Source organism: Coregonus lavaretus (assembly GCF_964263955.1).
Source record: "Coregonus lavaretus genome assembly, chromosome: 1".
Classification (NCBI taxonomy): domain Eukaryota; kingdom Metazoa; phylum Chordata; class Actinopteri; order Salmoniformes; family Salmonidae; genus Coregonus; species Coregonus lavaretus.
This window is the reverse complement of record NC_139988.1, coordinates 85,616,767-85,637,145: the sequence shown is the minus strand read 5'-3', so window position 1 is coordinate 85,637,145 and position 20,379 is coordinate 85,616,767. Positions and strand designations below refer to the sequence as shown.

The 20,379-nt window shown below is 42.0% G+C and overlaps 1 protein-coding gene across 1 annotated transcript in view; it reads right to left on the bottom strand.

The window, feature by feature from the left end:
* The window catches only part of LOC311132813 (melanopsin-A-like), a gene marked incomplete at both ends in the record, with an annotated part of 39,849 nt that extends 39,377 nt beyond the window's left edge, over positions 1-472 (bottom strand). The window contains one exon of the mRNA XM_084166156.1: positions 350-472. Within this exon, the coding sequence (XP_084022282.1) occupies positions 350-472 (123 nt within the window). The remainder of the gene's footprint in view (positions 1-349) is intronic.
* Between the last annotated feature and the right edge of the window lie 19,907 nt (positions 473-20,379).

Sequence of the window (20,379 nt, the reverse complement as noted above, 5' to 3'; positions counted from 1 at the left end):
GGAAACACACAGAAGATGAATGAAATCCGATCAAAAAGCCTTTCTCCAGAGCTGCCCCTTGGACAAACTGTAACGCACCACATACCAGCGGGCTAGCCGTGCACGCAGAGAACGGGGCATCCCGTTACAACGTCAACCCCTCATTATAGGCTCCCATGGATTTTATGTAGGCTAGGTATGGTATGTAACACGTTTGATCGCTGCCTTCTAGTGACAGGTCTCTCTCCTAAAATAGATGCCCCCGTGTTATTTTTTGCCAAAGAGAATAACCAAATAAACGATAAAGAACTTAAATGAAATAAATCACTGAACAGTCAACCAGCCAAAGTAGTGTCTGCCGTTAACTTACCGAGGTGGACGCAGGCGGCAGCTCCATCAGGCGATGCGCGCTTACAGTGCTGATGTTCCAAGGCGCGAGAGACGGGTTTGGTGTGGGGACGCTGCCCGCCTTGACTTGCGAGCGCGAGCTCATTCTTGCCACGGGTGTCAGTAAAGCAATCTAGAGAGACAGAGACAGAAAGGGAGGAGGGAAACTCCGTTAGTAGTAGAGTGCTCTGCGTCAGACCTCTAACCACAGCAGCACGACCCTGTCTCCCATACACACAGAACAGACTGAGACCAGGGAGTGAGAAATGAGAAAGCACTCACACTCACTCACTAACGTTCTCTCACCCTCTTTCACCCTCTCCCTCTCTCTATTTGCGCGTTCATGTGCGCCTCCGCCAAGTGTCCCAAAGTTGAGGGAGTGATAATGATGTAGGGAGTCAGGGCTAATTAGATCCTCCAATAGGCACTTCAACCCAGCCACCTGCGAAGTGGAATCCCATAAGGCACGGATCATCAGCACAGTGCATTCGGAAAGTATTCAGACCCTTTGACTTTTTCCAAATGTTGTTACTTTACAGCCTTATTTTAAAATTGATTACCGTAAATTCTTTTTTTTCTTCTCATCAATCTACACACAATACCCCATATTGACAAAGCAAAAACAGGTTTTTAGAAATTGTATCGAATGTATATACAAAAAAACAACTGAAATATCACATTTACATAAGTATTCAGACCCTTTACTCATTACTTTGTTGAAGCACCTTTGTCATCGATTACAGCCTCGAGTCTTCTTGGGTATGACGCTAAAAGCTTGGCACACCTGTATTTGGGGAGTTTCTCCCATTCCTCTCTGCAGATTCTCTCAAGCTCTGTCAGATTGGATGGGGAGCGTCGCTGCACAGCTATTTTCAGGTCTCTCCAGAGATGTTCAATCGGGTACAAGTCCGGGCTCTTGCTGGGCCACTCAAGGACATTCAGAGACATGTCCCGAAGCCACTCCTGCGTTGTCTTGGCTGTGTGCTTAGGGTCATTGTCCTGTTGGAAGGTGAACCTTCGCCCCAGTCTGAGGTCCTGAGCGCTCTGGAGCAGGTTTTCATCAAGGATCTCTTTGTACTTTGCTCTGTTCATCTTTGCCTCGTTCCTGACTAGTCTCCCAGTCCCTGCCGCTGAAAAACATCCCCACAGCATGATGCTGCCACCACCATACTTCACCGTAGGGATGGTGCCAGATTTCCTCCAGACATGACGCTTGGCATTCAGGCCAAAGAGTTCAATCTTGGTTTCATCAAACCAGAGAATCTTGTTTCTCATGGTCTGAGAGTCTTTAGGTGCCTTTTGGCAAACTCCAAGCGGACTGTCACGTGCCTTTTACTGAGCAGTGGCTTCCGCCTGGCCACTGTACCATAAAGGCCTGATTGGTGGAGTGCTGCAGAGATGGTTGTCCTTCTGGAAGGTTCTCCCATCTCCACAGAGGAACTCTAGAGCTCTGTCAGAGTGACCTTCGGGTTCTTGGTCACCTCCCTGACCAAGGCCCTTCTCCCCCAATTGCTCAATTTGGCCGGGCGGCCAGCTCTAGGAAGAGTGTTGGTGGTTCCAATCTTATTCCATTTAAGAATGATGGAGGCCACTGTGTTCTTGAGGACCTTCAATGCTGCAGTTTTTTTTTTTGTACCCTTCCCCAGATCTGTGCCTCGACACAATCCTGTCATCGGAGCTCTACAGGCAATTCCTTCGACCTCATGGCTTGATTTTTGTTCTGACATGCACTGTCAACTGTGAGACCTTACATAGACAGGTGTGCCTTTCCAAATCATGTCCAATCAGTTGAATAAGGCTGTAACATAACAAAATGTGGAAAAAATCAAGGTGTCTGAATACTTTCCGAAGGCACTGTAGATTCAGCCAAACAAACATAATATTTTCAAACCTTGCTTACAATGGCGGGGCAAACCCTTCATTTGAATTTCGTGCAGTTTTATTCCTATTTAAAAGTTAAACATGAATTGTATCATCCAAGTCACTAGTATGATGGGTTTATTGATCCCCTCGCTACTCTCTGGAAGTCATCCTCTGATTTTGGTCAGCAACAGGTGACAACAGAGGGCCCTCTGAGCGAGTTGGTAGGGGCAAGGCAGTGTTTTGGGATTCACCGATACAGTACATGCTGTGATTAATTGAATCTCCCCCCCCCCCCCCCCCCACCCTCTCTCTCAGTCAAATTAAAGTACAGTAATTGTAAGGGAAAGGAATAGTAATCACAATTATCAGTAATAGTCTCCCTCCTCCACCCCTCTCCGCCCTCCCTCTGTCTCTGTAGACAACACAAACAAATCACACACACTACACTCTAAAATATGATGGGCTAAAAACAACCCAATTTTGGTTATTTGGTAACCCAGCGCTGGCTAAATAGTTGACAGAACACACGCTGGGTTATTTTGACTGAGCCAGATTGGTTCCATGAACATGTTGGGCTTTTTGGATTACCCAAACATGGGTTCATTTCACCATCAGTTGTTGTTAATTTAACAATCAGGTTTTTTTTTTAACCATCAGTTGGGTTGACCCAGCAGCATTGAGTCTTTTATAATGTAATCCATATGTTATATCCAGGAGGCGTGGCCTATTAGGGGCGTGGCTTTCAAATAGTTGTTTTGGCCACCCGTGAGAGTTAACATAATTCCTGTTCATCATGTTAAGTTTGTACACTGCACATTTTTATTTTCCTTGAATATTTTTGCACATTACATATTCTAATCTAAATTTCACATTATTATTTACATATGCCAACATTGAGATACAATGTTAGGATATGTATTATTTACATATCCCGACATTGGCATATGCATTGGCACTTTATGAACTCAAACGCTTGTGTAAACCTCATTAAAGAGATACTTCAGGATTTATCTACTTCCCCGGAGTCAGATGAATGCGTTGATACATGTTTATGTCTCTGTGTCCAGTATGAAGAAAGTTGGTGGTAGTTTTACGAGCCAGTGCTAACTTGCTTTAGCACAATGACTGGAAGTCTATGGGTATCTACCAGCATGTTTTTATAGTGTATGATGTATGGATGTGTACGTGTTCCCATTATCTGAACCTTTCTCCAGTATGTGCGCTGTGCGTGAGTGAGCGAGTGTGCGTTATGTATAACAGAGACTACAGCAATCGGTAACACAGGCATGTATTGTAGTTGGTAGATAGATTAGTGTTGTTGTTAATGGTTCTGTTGTTTTGTCAGACCCCTGGACCCAGACCTGATCCTCTTACAGTATGCAGCACATTTCACACACACGCACACGCACACACACACACACACGCACGCACACACACACACAATGGACTGCAGTTAGCGCTAAGCAGCTGATCCACATTACCCCGAACCCTCTGTCATGAGACTCATTGACCAACATACTGTAACTTCCTGGAAGATCAGATCAACTGAGACTGACTTATAGGCATATTTACTCAGAAGAGTAATCAAATCTCATACATTCACAGATGAATGAACGCACACACTGAGGTGCATCACCTGGAGGTCATGGGTTCAGAGAGATTGTGTGTGTCAAAAACCAAAATTCTTTAGGATCCCATAAACACAGACACCAGCCCGGCCTCAGAGCCATACGAAGCATACTATATACATTATTCTGCACCTTCGAAGACGTATGATATGTACTAATGGTCTAGTTACTCTAGACAGAAAAGAAAGTAGGGAGATATACCATCTGGGTGGGCGTATACCGTGACCGTGTCTAGCAATCCAAAGGTTGCGTATTAGAGTCTGGTCGGGGACAACTAGCACTTTAGCTAACCCTTCCCCTAACCCTAATTCTAACCATAACCCAATTCGCCTAACCTGCTACATATACTACCGTTCAAAAGTTTGGAGTCACTTAGAAATGTCCTTGTTTTTGAAAGAAAAGCAATTTTTCTGTCCATTAAAATAACATCAAATTGATCAGAAATACAGTGTAGACATTGTTAATGTTGTACAGTGCCTTGCAAAAGTATTCATCCCCCTTGGCGTTTTTCCTATTTTGTTGCATTACAACCTTAAATTTAAATGGATATTTATTTGGATTTCATGTAATGGACATACACAAAATAGTCCAAATTGGTGAAGTGAAATTCTCTCTCTCTCTCTCCCTCTCTCTACAATGTAGAAAATAGTAAAAATAAAGAAAAACCCTTGAATGAGTAGGTGTTCTAAAACTTTTGACCGATATTGTGTGTTATGGCTTTTCAACCTCTGCCATATCATGGATTCAGAGCTATCTATATAATAGACCTCAGAGGCTTTTTTTTAATGGAAGCTTCTCTAATGTCAAACATGTAAAATGTGGTGTACCGCAGGGCAGCTCTCTAGGCCCTCGCGTACATACTGACATGTATGTGTAACTGATAGATGCACACACACACACACTACATGCTAATGTTTTTAAATGTATGTAAATTGTAAAGTCTGTTGTCTGTAATGTCTTTTTTCATTATGTGTTGGACCCCACTAAGATTAGCTGTCGCCATTGGCGTCGGCTAATGGGGATCCTAATAAATCAAATCAAAATTAACAAATGTTTCTCTGTGGTAGGAGCTTGGTCGATCTGTAAGTCAGGCTCCTTCACGATAATTATCTGTGACGAGAGGGACCTGGAGTTGATCTAATGACCGAAAACCTCAGAAGGGACAAAAGGTTTTTATTAATAAAACAGGACATCACAAGTGTTTATTAATATCAGAATATCTTCATTCGCCAAATACATTTGCATGTACAGGAATTTGACTCTGTGAAATATTGCTGCCACAATAAACAGAATTTACAGACAGACAATAAATGGAATATATGGACAAGATAACACCAAACTTTCACTCATCAACTCTACCTCGTTTTTCTACAGATGGAGGACAGGTGAGAGGCTTTGGTCATGGAGTCCTCTTACTGAAAGATGGGTTGATACTGATGTCTGAATTAGTGAAGACCTTGTACTCAGCATGAAAAGGATACAAGACACATCTATTACTTTTTGTAATTATTGAATCGGATGGGGAGGGGAAATGGGACACCATATAGGAAGTTATGACGACTGACATGTTTGGCAAGGTAGCCCCAGCACCACCATGCAAACTGTTGATAAGTACAGTATCTGTATCGGTATTGAATGACAATAAAAGATGAAAGACAAGTATTTATATTTGCACATTGTTATATCAGCAGAACACTGCTTCTGCAGTATGATGTGAAGGATGGTAATCATCATAATTCCCTTTTCATGCACTTTTCTCTCTACGTGTATTCTGACCTTGATCTTAAGCATGAGACACATGAATACACGATAACATACGCACTATACATACACGTAATAATAATAATAATATACACATGGATTTTGTGTTGTAGATATGTGGTAGTAGAGTAGTGGCCTGAGGGGGCAGGCAGAGTTGCTGCTGCCTTGGCAGGAACTAATGGGGATCCATAACAAATCCTATTCACCTGCTATTTGTTTGGGGTGGAGATCGAATAAATGAAGGTGTGGCGGAGGTGTGTCTATAGATACGCCGTATTCTGACCTTGACTTAATTCCCTAATAATTCCACCACTTTTATGAGCGAGGAAACCACGAATAAGGTCTAGCAAACCTACTGGTTCCATGTGGAAAAAGCATCTACTTTATTTTCTCCAATAGAAATAACACCATTCTCCATGCACTGTAATTTACAACTTGATAAGAGCTATTGATAAGAGCTAGGTAAATTAGTACTTGTTTTAGATATATTTCACCTTATAATCGCTGGAGACAAATGTGAAACCAGTCATTTGGCAGCAAACTGAACCATATCTACATATCAACTTTCCCACAGTTAAGTTTATAAAATGCTGTTCCATTATGCAGAATTTAAATTGTACAGACTTTTAACTTGCAGGGACGTGCGCTCTCAAATGTCTTTATTATAGGTTACCCCGACTTTCTCTGTTTCCTATTTCTATCATGTTAAATATTAGCCACTATCAGTGTCGACCATCAGTAGGCCTAATAACAACTGTCAATTTACTGTTAGTTCCAGTGCTTAATTTGAGCCAGATCCTGTTCTGGCAGGGTTTTGGACTGTTTTGTTCCGGAACCTATTTGGCCAGATCCGGTACCTCTCCTGGCATTAAACATAATTGTAACTTTTTGCAATGTAATAATTTGAATAAAAGCAATCAAAGTTAATTTGAGTTGCCTCTTAGTTAATTATCCTGCCCCCACAAAAATAACGTAATGTGAAAAAGTTGATTTTAAGCCCGGGCCTAATATTCTAAGACTTGATTTGGGTTGGGCTGGCCAGGTTTATGATTTGCGTAACATTGTAACTAACCTATGTTTGAGACTAATGCTTGGCGTTGGCTGTGTGAGAAGCGCGTCATTATGTCTCACAATGAGATTCAGTTTCTATGATCTCTCTCCCTATCTCTACTCTGATAGACATGAGCCTGCAACTCTCATCTCTCCAGCGTTGCATCCTTTATTTCCTTAAAGAATCATAGCCACGTGAAGGGTTTTGAACGAACTGCAGCACCGCTGATCAATTTTAATAAATTTGCCAAAGTTTTATAGAATTAATGCTGTCTGTTCAGAAATAAATGAAATCATTCAGAATAGCCTACTACATCACGAGAAGGCCTATAATTTAGCGACAGAGGATCAATAGCTGTGGATTGTAGCCCAATAACAAGGAATAGCCTACAGTCTGGAACGCGAAGCAAATCTGTCAGTGAAAAAACAGACAAAACAGGCCTTTCGCAATATTTCCAATACAATTGAGGGAAAACACAGGTTGGAAAGCAAATGGCTCCTGCTGAAAAGAGAAGACTCTATGCTGTAGGCTACCAAAATATTTGATAAACTTCCAAATATTGTTTTACAAAAGAGAGAGAGAGATAGGCTTTTGGCACGAGCACATCCGCCGTCACCAGTGAGTGAGCTGCACATCATTGGGTGAGTCAGTGAAACTGGAAAGCATTTTTAGGACAATAATTTTCTCATCACATTATAGCCTACAATATGTGTCTCCACACACCTAGGCCTAGGCCAGTGGCGGTTTTACACGGAGGCCGGGGGAGGCCCGTGCCTCCCTGGAAATGTCCCTGGCCACCCCTGTGGCCCCCCCGTGCTGACCAAATAAAAAATTATGAATTTATAACTATTTTACACGCGAGCGCCAAAAGCGGAACTAATGCAACGCTCTACACGGCAACGTTCTACACGGGTAAATTAGAGTGGCGCACCCGAAGGTCGAAGGTAAGCAAAACGATTTAATATCATAAGTGACTTGTTGTTCTTGCACATAGCCTACATGTTCCTTTTGTTCCTCACACATAAATCAAATCAAGTTTTTAAATGTCTGGTCTCGATTTGTTTAGAAATGTAATCATATCTAAGCAAACTCATCGAAGCAGAAGCAAATATCCAAATGTTAGTAGGCTATCCTTGCTAGGTCTACACAATGTTGTGATGTTAACCACGTAACTTCATCCGTCTTGGCTGTTGCATCGCGATAACAAATACATTTTTAGTAAAGTAATCAACAGGTTATCTGCCAGTGTTAAGTAGGGAGGGATGGTTAGGTAACAAAATGTAATGCATGCCCCTACGTTTTTTCTTCTTCTAATAGTTATCATGAAACGAGGAAGGGACATAAAGTCATTTTTTGCCCCAGCAAACAAAAAAGTTAGATAGAGTTTATGATTTTATTCTTTTGAATTATCTCTGCCAAACATCTATGTACTACAAATCTTCAAGCTCCACAGATGTTTTATGGCATCCACTAAACCTCTTTAGATATTTGTAAATTATACAGTGTGATACCTTTCAACGAAAGTTTATTTTATTTTTTACCAACTATGATTTTTCCTTTTGAAAACAAGCAAAGCAAGAAAAAAAAGAAACAAAATCACTCCAATCATTGCACACTTGTGTCGTTCAGACTTTGCAGGTCCAGCTTTGACATGATGATCTAACTAACACTAATATTGTAACTAATATTGTAACTGAAAATGTATGATCCTATGATGAGCGATTGCTTACTTCCCTTTCACTCTTAAAAAATTACTGAAAAAAAATGTGTATAAAAAGGTATATGTAGTATATGTTTGTTTAGTGAGCATTCATGCTGTCATTTTTTCCTAATGTGAACTATGGTGGAAATGTGCTGTCCTAAATGGACTTGCCCATATATGTTGTAAAGCCTTTTTTTGTACACCTGCTCATCAACTGACAGTGAAGTACACAAAGACACAGACACACACACACACACACACACAGACACCTGTAATATTCTTGTTTTCATGTTGTTGCTGATATCCATCAGTGTTGTTCATATTGCTACATTGTGTTGACATGATTGTTGCTTTTAAACGAATGTTAACTTAATGTTTATTGTCTGCATCCTATTGGACTACTGGATGTTAATGTGTAACACGTTTCCCTGTTTATGTGCTTTAGCAATACTGTATGTCAATATGGTCATGCTAGTAAAGCCTCTTTGAATTGAATTTCTTTTCTGATTTGGTTTATTTTACCTAAATGGATACAGGGTAGTGTGTTTTGTTTATAAATCACTCAGAAAGTTTTCTTTCTTAAAACAAAATGTGGAATCAACTGTCCACAGTAGTGGGGCTTCCATAAATAGGAAATGGCACATTGTTGTACCCTTTGTTGTATCCTGGAGTTTTGTTCACATTGAATATGAACCCTGTATTTGTACCCTGTACTTTTTATTTTATTTTTATTTTTTTATTTTTTCATTTTTATGGCACTATCTCTCTTGCATCTGCACTCTTGTACAAAATACGTGTTATAATAAATGTCATATGATTTTAAAGTAAAATAAAGTTTATAATCTTTGAATATCATGTGTTGCCAGTTTTTTTATGTGTGCCCCCCTGATTAAACACTGGCCCCTCCTTGGCCCCCCTAGTAAAATGTGTCTAGAACCGCCACTGGCCTAGGCTATTGGTGGATTCAAAACAAGCTCGTTTTTATTGATCTCAGATCATAAATTTGTCAGTGTCAAAGTAGCCTGCCATTTCGATAATTTGTGCGGTATTAAAAAGATCCTGCCAAAGTCTCCAGTCATGTGAAATGACGTAGAATTGCATGAAATGCGTTTATAAAAGGCAACATTTTTCCCAGACCCTTGGCTACTACAAATCTTCCCCATGTGTGCAACTTCTGTAAGTGCCTCTACTCTACTGCTCTATGCCACTATGCAAATGATTTATTATAAAGGTGATTTCCGCTACCTCAGAACTCCCCAGGTCACCCCACTCTTTTTGTTCCGGCACCTCCCGATTTACAAATTAAGCACTGGTTAATTCCCTTCAGTTGGTATAGCTGGTGTGGTGGCAATACGATCACAGTAACAGCCCTATTATAGTCTACATTATCATTCTATTTAATTACATTGTTTCGTTTCCCTTCATTTGCTTCCTCTGTAAACGCCGTCTCGGCCGTGTGGTTGTTGATGAGGATCAATAGTAACAGTTGATAATATACATATTTTTTAAAGAGGCTAATTCAATCGTTATGGAGCTGAGCGCAGACCAGGCCTTAACAGTTTGAACCCAACTCATGGCGCAATACTTGGCTGTGTCATCACACAGTTCCATTGTTAGTGCAGGCAATAGACGAGGGTATAGCCTACTATTGTACACTATTCTTCCTATTATAATTATATGTATACTAATCTTCCTACATTACCAATGAATCAAACCACCGTTTTCTTTCTTTCGTCCATAAAGACTCTCCAAACATGTTTTTTTATGATTCATAAATACTTTACTATCTCTAAACAATCTACAAGATCAAAGTATTTTGTTATCTACCAATTGGTGCTGAAACTGAGACGAATATGCAGATATTTAGATGGCTTTCTTTCATTGATCCCTAATATTCTGAACCTGTTCTCTCGATACATTCTAGTGAGTCTGTTGACAAAATTCTAACTAAACGGTACACCGTATTTAAAGGGGTGGCTTAAGATAAATGTAATGAAAACCCTATTGAATGAAAACTCCACGAGAAAATCTATTGGCCAGCAAGTGGGAGGGTTTTCAGCAGTTGAATTACATTTATTCAGCGCACGCAAGGGAACCACGCCTGCAAAGCCTGTTACGCACCTTCATAAGGGAAGTCTGAATCCCAAAGCGTGCGTCGGAATCGAGCCCTATGACAAGAGCGCTAACATCTGCCTGTAGTTATGGAACTCTGCCTGCTGGACCCATGAGGCACACTCTGTCATATCCAGGATGGAGTGTCATGCACTCCACCCCTCCTGCCACCTGACTGTACCTGTCCATAACCTGTAATACATTACATGCAGTGCATTCAGAAAGTATTCAGAACACTTGACTTTTTCCACATTTTGTTACATTACAGCCTTATTCTAAAATTGATTAAAACGTTTTTTCCCCCCTCATCAATCTACACACAATACCCCATAATGACAAAGCAAAAACTGTTTTTTATACATTTTAGCAAATGTATTAAAAAGACAAACTGAAATATACATTTACATAAGTATTCAGAACCTTTACTCAGTACTTTGTTGAAGCACCTTTGGCAGCGATTACAGCCTTGATTCTTCTTGGTTATGACACTATAAGCTTGGCACACCTGTAAGCTTGTCCTCTGTAGCTCAATTGGTAGAGCATGGCACTTGTAACGCCAGGGTAGTGGGTTTGATCCCCGGGACTGCCCATACGTAAAAATGTATGCGCACATGACTGTAAGTCGCTTTGGATAAAAGCGTCTGCTAAATATTATATTATTTATTTGGGGAGTTTCTCCCATTTTTCTCTGTAGATCCTCTCAAGCTCTGTCAGGTTGGATGGGGAGTGTCGCTACACAGTTATTTTCAGGTCTCACCAGAGATGTTTGATCAGGTTCAAGTCCAGGCTCTGGCTGGGCCACTCAAGGACTTTCAGAGAATTGTCCCGAAGCCACTCCTGCGTTGTCTTGGCTGTGTGCTTAGGGTCGTTGTCCTGATGGAAGGTGAACATTCACCCCAGTCTGAGGTCCTGAGCGCTCTCGAGCAGGTTTTCATCAAGGATCTCTCTGTACGTTGCTCCATTCATCTTTCCCTCGATCCTGACTAGTCTCCCAATCCCTGCCGCTGAAAAACATGCCCACAGCATGATACTGACACCACCATGCTTCACTGTAGGGATGGTGCCAGGTTTCCTCCAGACATTCAGGCCAAAGAGTTCAATCATGGTTTCATCAGACCAGAGAATCTTGTTTCTCATGGTCTAAGAGTCCTTTAGGTGCCTTTTGGCAACTCCAAGCGGGCTGTCATGTGCCTTTTACTGAGGAGTGGCTTCCATCTGGCCAGTCTACCATAAAGGCCTGATTGGTGGAGTGCTGCAGAGATGGTTATCCTTCTGGAAGGTTCTCCCAACTCCACAGAGGAACTCTAGAGCTCTGTCAGTGTGACCATCGGATTGTTGGTCACCTCCCTGACCAAGGCCCTTCTCCCCCGATTGCTCAGTTTGGCTGGGCAGCCAGCTCTAGGAAGACTGTTGGTGGTTCCAAACTTCTTCCATTTAAGAATGATGGAGGGCACTGTCGTCTTGGGGACCTTCAGTGCTGCCTAATTTTTTTGGTACCCTTTCCCAGATCTGTGCCTCGACACAGTACTGTCTCAGAGCTCTACAGACAATTCCTTCAACCTCATGGCTTGGTTTTTGCTCTGACATGCACTGTCAACTGTGGGACCTTATATAGACAGGTGTGTGCCTTTCCAAATCATGTCCAATCAATTGAATTTACCACAGGTGGACTCCAATGAAGTTGTAGAAACATCTCAAGGATGATCAATGGAAACAGGATGCACCTGAGGTCAATTTCGTGTCTCATAGCAAAGGGTCTGAGTTCTTATGTAAATAAGGTATTTCTGTTTCTTAGTTTTAATAAATTTGCAAAGATTTCTAAAAACCTGTTTTCACTTTGTCATTATGGGGTATTGTGTGTAGATTGATGAGGAAAAATGTTTATTTAATCAATTTTAGCATAAGGCTGTAACGTAACAAAATGTGGAAAAAGTGAAGGGGTCTGAATACTTTCCGAATGCACTGTAGATGGAAGGGACTTCATCACCCACTGGAGACTTGAAGACAGATCCTCACTCAGAGAGCTGTGCATGTTAGTCAGAGTGTTAGACAGACAAATCCTTAGATTTTGACAAGTAGACCATAGAAATATAAATGCCATTCTAGTTCTGTTTAGACAGCTGAAGTTTTACTCTACACGAACATATCCATCGAACACATCCATTTCTAACAGTGGACATAAGGAGAGACGAGACAAAACTAGCCAGTTATAGAATATTGTGTTGACAGCTGAGCTGACTGCAGTTGGTATCGTTTCCATTGTAACATGTCTTTACATGACGTGATGAAACTTTGAAACTAAGTTGCAAGCTTCTTTCGTAGCTAAGTGTTGTAGAACGAGTGTCTTATGAAACACATTCCAGACACTGGCCCCTGCTATCTTGCCATAACTCATTTGACATAGAAATATCAGCTAGCTAGCTGCTATGCTAGCTAGCTGCTGTCAGCTTGGCTAAACACAAGGTCATCGCAGACTTTAGCCTACACATAGAACTGAATTAGCTGACAATCTTGAGATGGCGGGTCAGTCAGGAGGGGAGAAATCTTCAACTTCAAAACTTAGTTGTCTCCATAGCAAAGCTAGCTTAGCTTACCTCGCTGTAATCACTACTGTCCTTAATGTGATTGAAGGGCAAAGACACATCCAAGCAGCAGAGGCTGGTGGGAGGAGCTATAGGAGGACAGGCTCATTGTAATGGCTGGAATGGAATGAATGGAGCAATATCAAAGACATCAAACATGGAAACCACACGGTTGACTCTGTTCCATTAATTTCATTCCAGCCATTACAATGAGCCCATCCTCCTATAGCTCCTCCCACCAGCCTCTTCTGCACCCTAGAAACACCTACATCAAACCACACCCCCAAGACAACTCTATTTTGCCTTCAGTCATATTTTAATAACACACTGGGGTGTGTGTATGTTGTGGGTTAGAGAGAAAGCAGAAATCAGAGGGGGGGCTGATCTCAAGACCTGTGGGGGTGGGGGTCACAGAGGTGAACTCCAGGACTACTATGAGCTGTCAATTACTACTGACACCCAATCAAATTCCTCTGAAGTAGAGATCTCTAATTGCATGGACCGACCCCGCTCACTGGGGTATCTGACTCTTTCTGATAGAGAAAGAACGGGGTAAAGAGAGAGAGAGAGCGTTGGTTAGAAAGAGAGTTCGACAAAGTCTTAGGCAGTACAGTGTATTAGTTTGTGTTAGAATGTATTAGAGAATGTTATTGTTGAAATGCAGATCGTGGCTACATGAACTAGGCCATTATTATGTAATGTCTGAAATGAGTTTTCCTGCTCTTGGTATGCCTGTAGATGTAGTGGATGTTCTGCCTTATTATTTGAATTCATTACATTTATAACGTTATTCATGTGCGTTGGATTTACGTTCTCGTGACCATTCATGATCTTAGTCAGCTATAAATAATAATATTTGACAGTCAGATAAAATACTACTTTGGTAATATAAAAATGAGAAATAGTCTGATTATGGGTCCTGTTGAGGATATGTTTGAACACACACGCGCACATGCACACACACACGCACACACACACACAAGCACACACACACACACACACATACACACACAGGGAAGTACGGCAGAGGATTAGGAGAAGGTAGAAGGGGTCAGAGGGAGGTTAGAAGAGGGGAGGGCAAAAGGGGGATATGGAGGAAGAAGAAGAAGAAGAAGGTTGAGAAGAAAAGAGGAGGGGAAGAGGAGGGGAAGGGTCATGAGACTGACATCACATGTGGAAACAGAAATAGAGAAAGAGAAAGAAAGAAAGACTGATAAAGATATCGCCCTTTGTTTATAGTCTCTCCATTCATTATCTCCATCCATCTCTTCATCCCTCTTCCTACTCATTCTCTCTCTCTCTCTCTCTCTCTCTCTCTCTCTCTCTCTCTCTCTCTCTCTCTCTCTCTCTCTCTCGCTGTCTCTTTCTGTCTCTCTCTCTCTGTCTCCAGGCTGTTTTCCCTGTGATCGTGTGTCTGTAGAGATCTATAGAACAGACTGGATTACTTTATTGCCCTCTAGGGAGTGTTCCCATACAGTCACGATCAAACTGCAAACACACACATGAGCAGGCATGCCCACACACACACACACACACACACACACACACACACACACACACACACACACACACACACACACACACACACACACACACACACACACACACACACACACACACACACACACACACACACACACACTCATTCTGAAATAGAGTGTAATCAGTCTGATACAGAATGTATTCAGACCCCTTTCCTTTTTCCATATTTTTATACGTTACAGCCTTATTCTAAAATTGATTACATTTTTTAAAAATCCTCATCAATCTACACACAATACCCCATATGAACGAAGCAAAAACAGGTTTTTAAAATGTTTAGCACATTAAAAAAATTACAATAAAAATGAAATACCTTATTTACATAAGTATTCAGACCCTTTGCTATGAGACTCGAAATTGACCTTAGGTGCATCCTGTTTCCATTGATCATCCTTGAGATGTTTCTACAACTTCATTGGAGTCCACCTGTGGTAAATTCCATTGATTGGACATTATTTGGAATGGCATACACCTGTCTATATAAGGTCCCACAGTTGACAGTGCATGTCAGAGCAAAAACCAAGCCATGAGGTCGAAATAATTGTCCGTAGAGCTCCGAGACAGGATTGTGTTGAGACACAGATCTGGGGAAGGGTACCAAAAAATGTCTGCAGCATTGAAGGTCCCCAAGAACACATTGGCCTCCATCATTCTTAAATAGAAGATGTTTGGAACCACCAAGACTCTTCCTAGATATGGGCGCCCGGCCAAACTGCGCAATCGGGGGAGAAGGGCCTTACAGAGCTCCAGAGTTCCTCTGTGGAGATGGGAGAACCTTCCAGAAGGACAACCATCTCTGCAGCACTCCACCAATCAGGCCTTTATGGTAGAGTGGCCAGAAGAAAGCCACTCCTTAGTAAAAGGCACATGACAGCCTACTTGGAGTTTGCCAAAAGGCACCTAAAGGACTCAGACCATGAGAAACAAGATTCTCTGGTCTGATGAAACCAAGCTTGAACTCAATGGGCCTGAATGCCAAGCGTCACGTCTGGAGGAAACCTGGCACCATCATAACAGTGAAGCATGGTGGTGGCAGCATCATGCTGTGGGGATGTTTTTCAGTGGCAGAGACTGTGAGACTAGTCTGGATCGAGGGAAAGATGAATGTACAGAGAGATCCTTGATGAAAACCTGCTCCAGAGCGCTCAGGACCTCAGACTGGAGCGAAGGTTCACCTTGCAACAGGACAACGATCCTAAGCAAACAGCCAAGACAACACAGGAGTGGCTTCAGGACAAGTCTCTGAATGTCCTTGAGTGGCCCAGCCAGAGCCCAGATTAGAACCTGATCGAACATCTCTAGAGAGACCTGAAAATAGCTGTGCAGCAACGCTCCCCATCCAATCTGACAGAGCTTGAGAGAATCTGCAGAGAGGAATGGGAGAAAATCCCCAAATACAGGTGTGCCAAGCTTTTAGCGTCATACCCAAGAAGACTCGAGGCTGTAATCGCTGCCAAAGGTGCTTCAACAAAGTAATGAGTAAAGGGTCTGAATACTTATGAAAATGTCATATTTCTCTTTTTTATTTTTTATAGATTTGCTCAAATTTCTACAAACCTGTTTTTGCTTTGTCATTATGGAGTACTGTGTGTAGATTGATGAGAGAAAAATGTAGAATAAGGCTGTAAAGCAACAGAATGTGAAAAAAGTTAAGGTGTCTGAATACTATCCGAATGCACTGTACAATCCGAATGGCAAGGCTATTAGATCAAGTTGATTCATGACTGTGTCTCAATCACTTGTAGACAAATGCAGGCACACATACAGTCGTGGTCAAAAGTTTTGAGAATGACACAAATACTAATTTTCACAAAGTCTGCTACCTCAGTTTTGATGCTGGCAATTTGCATATACTCCAGAATGTCATGAAGAGTGATCAGATTAATTGCAATTAATTGCAATGTCCCTCTTTGCATTGATAATGTACTTAATCACAACAAAAACATTTCCACTGCATTTCAGCCCTGCCACAAAAGGACCAGCTGCCATCATGTCAGTGATTCTCTCGTTAACACAGGTGAGAGTGTTGACGAGGACAAGGCTGGAGATCACTCTGTCATGCTGATTGAGTTAGAATAACAGACTGTAAGCATTAAAAGGAGGGTGGTGCTTGAAATCATTGTTCTTCCTCTGTTAACCATGGTTACCTGCAAGGAAACACGTGCCGTCATCATTGCTTTGCACAAAAAGTGCTTCACAGTCAAGGATTTGGAGGTTCTCTGTAGCTCAGCTGGTAGAGCATGGCGCTTGTAATGCCAAGGTAGTGGGTTCGATCCCCGGGACCACCCATACACAAAAATGTATGTACGCATGACTGTAAGTCGCTTTGGATAAAAGCGTCTGCTAAATGGCATATTATATTATATTATTATTTTGCTGCTAGTAACATTGCACCTAAATAAACCATTTATCAGATCATCAAGAACTTCAAGGACAGAGGTTCAATTGTTGTGAGAAGGTGTCATGGCGCCCAAGAAAGTCCAGCAAGCGCCAGGACCGTCTCCTAAAGTTGATTCAGCTGCGGGATCGGGGCACCACCAGTGCAGAGCTTGCTCAGGAATGGCAGCAGGCAGGTGTGAGTGCATCTGCACGCACAGTGAGGCGAAGACTTTTGGAGGATGGCCTGGTGTCAAAAAGGGCAGCAAAGAAGTCACTTCTCTCCAGGAAAAACATCAGGGACAGACTGATATTCTGCAAAAGGTACAGGGATTGGACTGCTGAGGACTGGGGGTAAAGTCATTTTCTCTGATGAATCCCCTTTCCGATTGTTTGGGGCATCCGGAAAACACCTTGTCCGGAGAAGACAAGGTGAGCGCTACCATCAGTCCTGTGTCATGCCAACAGTAAAGCATCCTGAGACCATTCATGTATGGGGTTGCTTCTCAGCCAAGGGAGTGGGCTCACTCACAATTTTGCCTAAGAACACAGCCATGAATAAAGAATGGTACCAACACATCCTCCGAGAGCAACTTCTCCCAACCATCCAAGAACAGTTTGGTGACGAACAATGCATTTTCCAGCATGATGGAGCACCTTGCCATAAGGCAAAAGTGATAAGTCAGTTAGGATGTGGCACATTGACAGCATGCCAAGGCGGATTGCAGAGGTCTTGAAAAAGAAGGGTCAACACTGCAAATATTGACTCTTTGCATAAACTTATGGAATGCTTGTAATTATACTTAAGTTTACCATAGTAACATCTGACAAGAATATCTCATAACACTGAAGCAGTGAACTTTGTGTCATTCTCAAAACTTTTGACCACGACAGTTGAAGTCGGAAGTTTACATACACCTTAGCCAAATACATTTAAACTCAGTTTTTCACAATTCCTGACATTTAATCCTAGTAAAAAATTCCCTGTCTTAGGTAAGTTAGGATCACCACTTTATTTTAAGAATGTGAAATGTCAGAATAATAGTAGAAAGAAAATTTTATTTCAGCTTTTATTTCTTTCTTCACATTCCCAGTGAGTCAGAAGTTTACATACACTCAATTAGTATTTGGCAGCATTGCCTTTAAATTGTTTAACTTGGGTCAAACGTTTCGGGTAGCCTTCCACATGCTTCCCACAATAAGTTGGGTGAATTTTGGCCCATTCCTCCTGACAGAGCTGGTGTAACGGAGTCAGGTTTGTAGTCCTCCTTGCTCGCACACGCTTTTTCAGTTCTGTCCACACATTTTCTATAGGATTGAGGTCAGGGCTTTGTGATGGCCACTCCAATGCCTTGACTTTGTTGTCCTTAAGCAATTTTGCCACAACTTTGGAAGTATGCTTGGGGTCATTGTCCATTTGGTCCTGACTGATGTCTTGAGATGTTGCTTCAACATATCCACATAATTTTCTTTCCTCATGATGCTATCTATTTTGTGAAGTGCACCAGTCACTCCTGCAGCAAAGCACCCCCACAGCATGATGCTGCCACCACCCCTGTGCTTCACGGTTGGGATGGTGTTCTTCGGCTTGCAAGGCACCCCCTTTTTCCTCCAAACATAACGATGGTCATTATGGCCAAACAGTTATATTTTTGTTTCATCAGACCAGAGGACATTTCTCCAAAAAGTACAATCTTTGTCCCCATGTGCAGTTGCAAACCGTAGTCTGGCTTGGTCCTTTGCTGTTGGTCCTTTGCTGTTGTTCTGGGATTGATTTGCACTTTTCGCATCAAAGTACGTTCATCTCTAGGAGACAGAACGCGTCTCCTTCCTGAGCGGTATGATGGCTGCGTGGTCCCATGGTGTTTATACTTGCGTACTATTGTTTGTACAGATGAACGTGGTACCTTCAGGTGTTTGGAAATTGCTCCCAAGGATGAACCAGACTTGTGGAGGTCTACCATTTTTTTTCTGAGGTCTTGGCTGATTTATTTTGATTTTCACATGATGTCAAGCAAAGAGGCACTGAGTTTGAAGGTAGGCCTAGAAATACATCCACAGGTACACCTCCAATTGACTCAAATTATGTCAATTAGCCTAACAGAATCTTCTAAAGCCATGACATCATTTTCTGGAATTTTCCAAGCTGTTTAAAGGCACAGTCAACTTAGTGTATGTAAACTTCTGACCCACTGGAATTGTGATACAGTGAATTATAAGTGAAACAATTGTTGGAAAAATTACTTGTGTCATGCACAAAGTAGATGTCCTAACCGACTTGCTAAAACTATAGTTTGTTAACAAGAAATGTGTGGAGTGGTTAAAAAACGAGTTTTAATGACTCCAACCTAAGTGTCTGTAAACTTTCAGCTTCAACTGTATATTGACTATGTCCGTCCTAACTCGCCTATTAATGTCTTAATGAAAAATTACGGAATGCCTCTTATCCGCTCGTCGTCCCCTTATGCCATAGTTTGTACATCTCAATTGTCAGTAGAAACCATATTTGTTTAAGCAAGTCAGTCATATCAGCTATGTTTTTTTTTAAAGGCAGTAAATGAGGCTGAATTAACTGTTTCGCTGCCAGACAAGGCTCCGCTGATAGCCAGGTGTAGCAGTGGTAAGGTGTTGGGACTGCTGTTGGGACTCTGCTGTTGAGACAGCTTTATGTCGAGCCCTAACAGTGTGGGCACCGTTGTCACTGTTATAGTGCAATTCATGTATTGTTAAGTGTTGTGTTGTGTTGTGTAGTGGCTTTTCTGGCATGCATCTAAATCAAATATTTTGAGTTTGCCCACCAAGATTGACATGCTAAAATCGCCACTGCGTATGATAAGGACAGATATGATCTGATGGGAACTCTAATGTTCTCTCCGGTTTAAGTCATGACACACACTTTGGGGCAGCCCAATGCCTACCAATGCAAAATCTGCCATTACCCTACCAATGATGGCCTGGGGTTGAGTTCAGTACCAGTATCCTCTCTAGCAGCGGACGAGAAGAATAAAACCCAACTAGAGAACTGCTACGACCAGCCATCTGTCTAACAGGAAAACAGGATTTTTCTGGTCCACGGTGCTGGCAGGGAGGTCATGCCACATGGAGAGAGGGAGGGAGGCATGAAGGAAGGGAGGGAGGGAGAAAGAGAGGAGAGGAGAGCGTTCCTAAGCAGCATTAGATTTAGGAGAGACAGGGATTACCAGCAGGACGAGAAGACGAGAGCTCTCTGTTTTATCAGAATTATCACTAATCCAACCCTATTCGTGCTACAGCATCACTCCCACACAAACAAACACATCTAACGATTGGACAGTCCCAAGAGCACTTGATAGAACTGACAACAGGTGGGAGCTAAAGTGCTTTTCTGAGAGAGAGAGAGAGAGAGAGAGAGAGAGA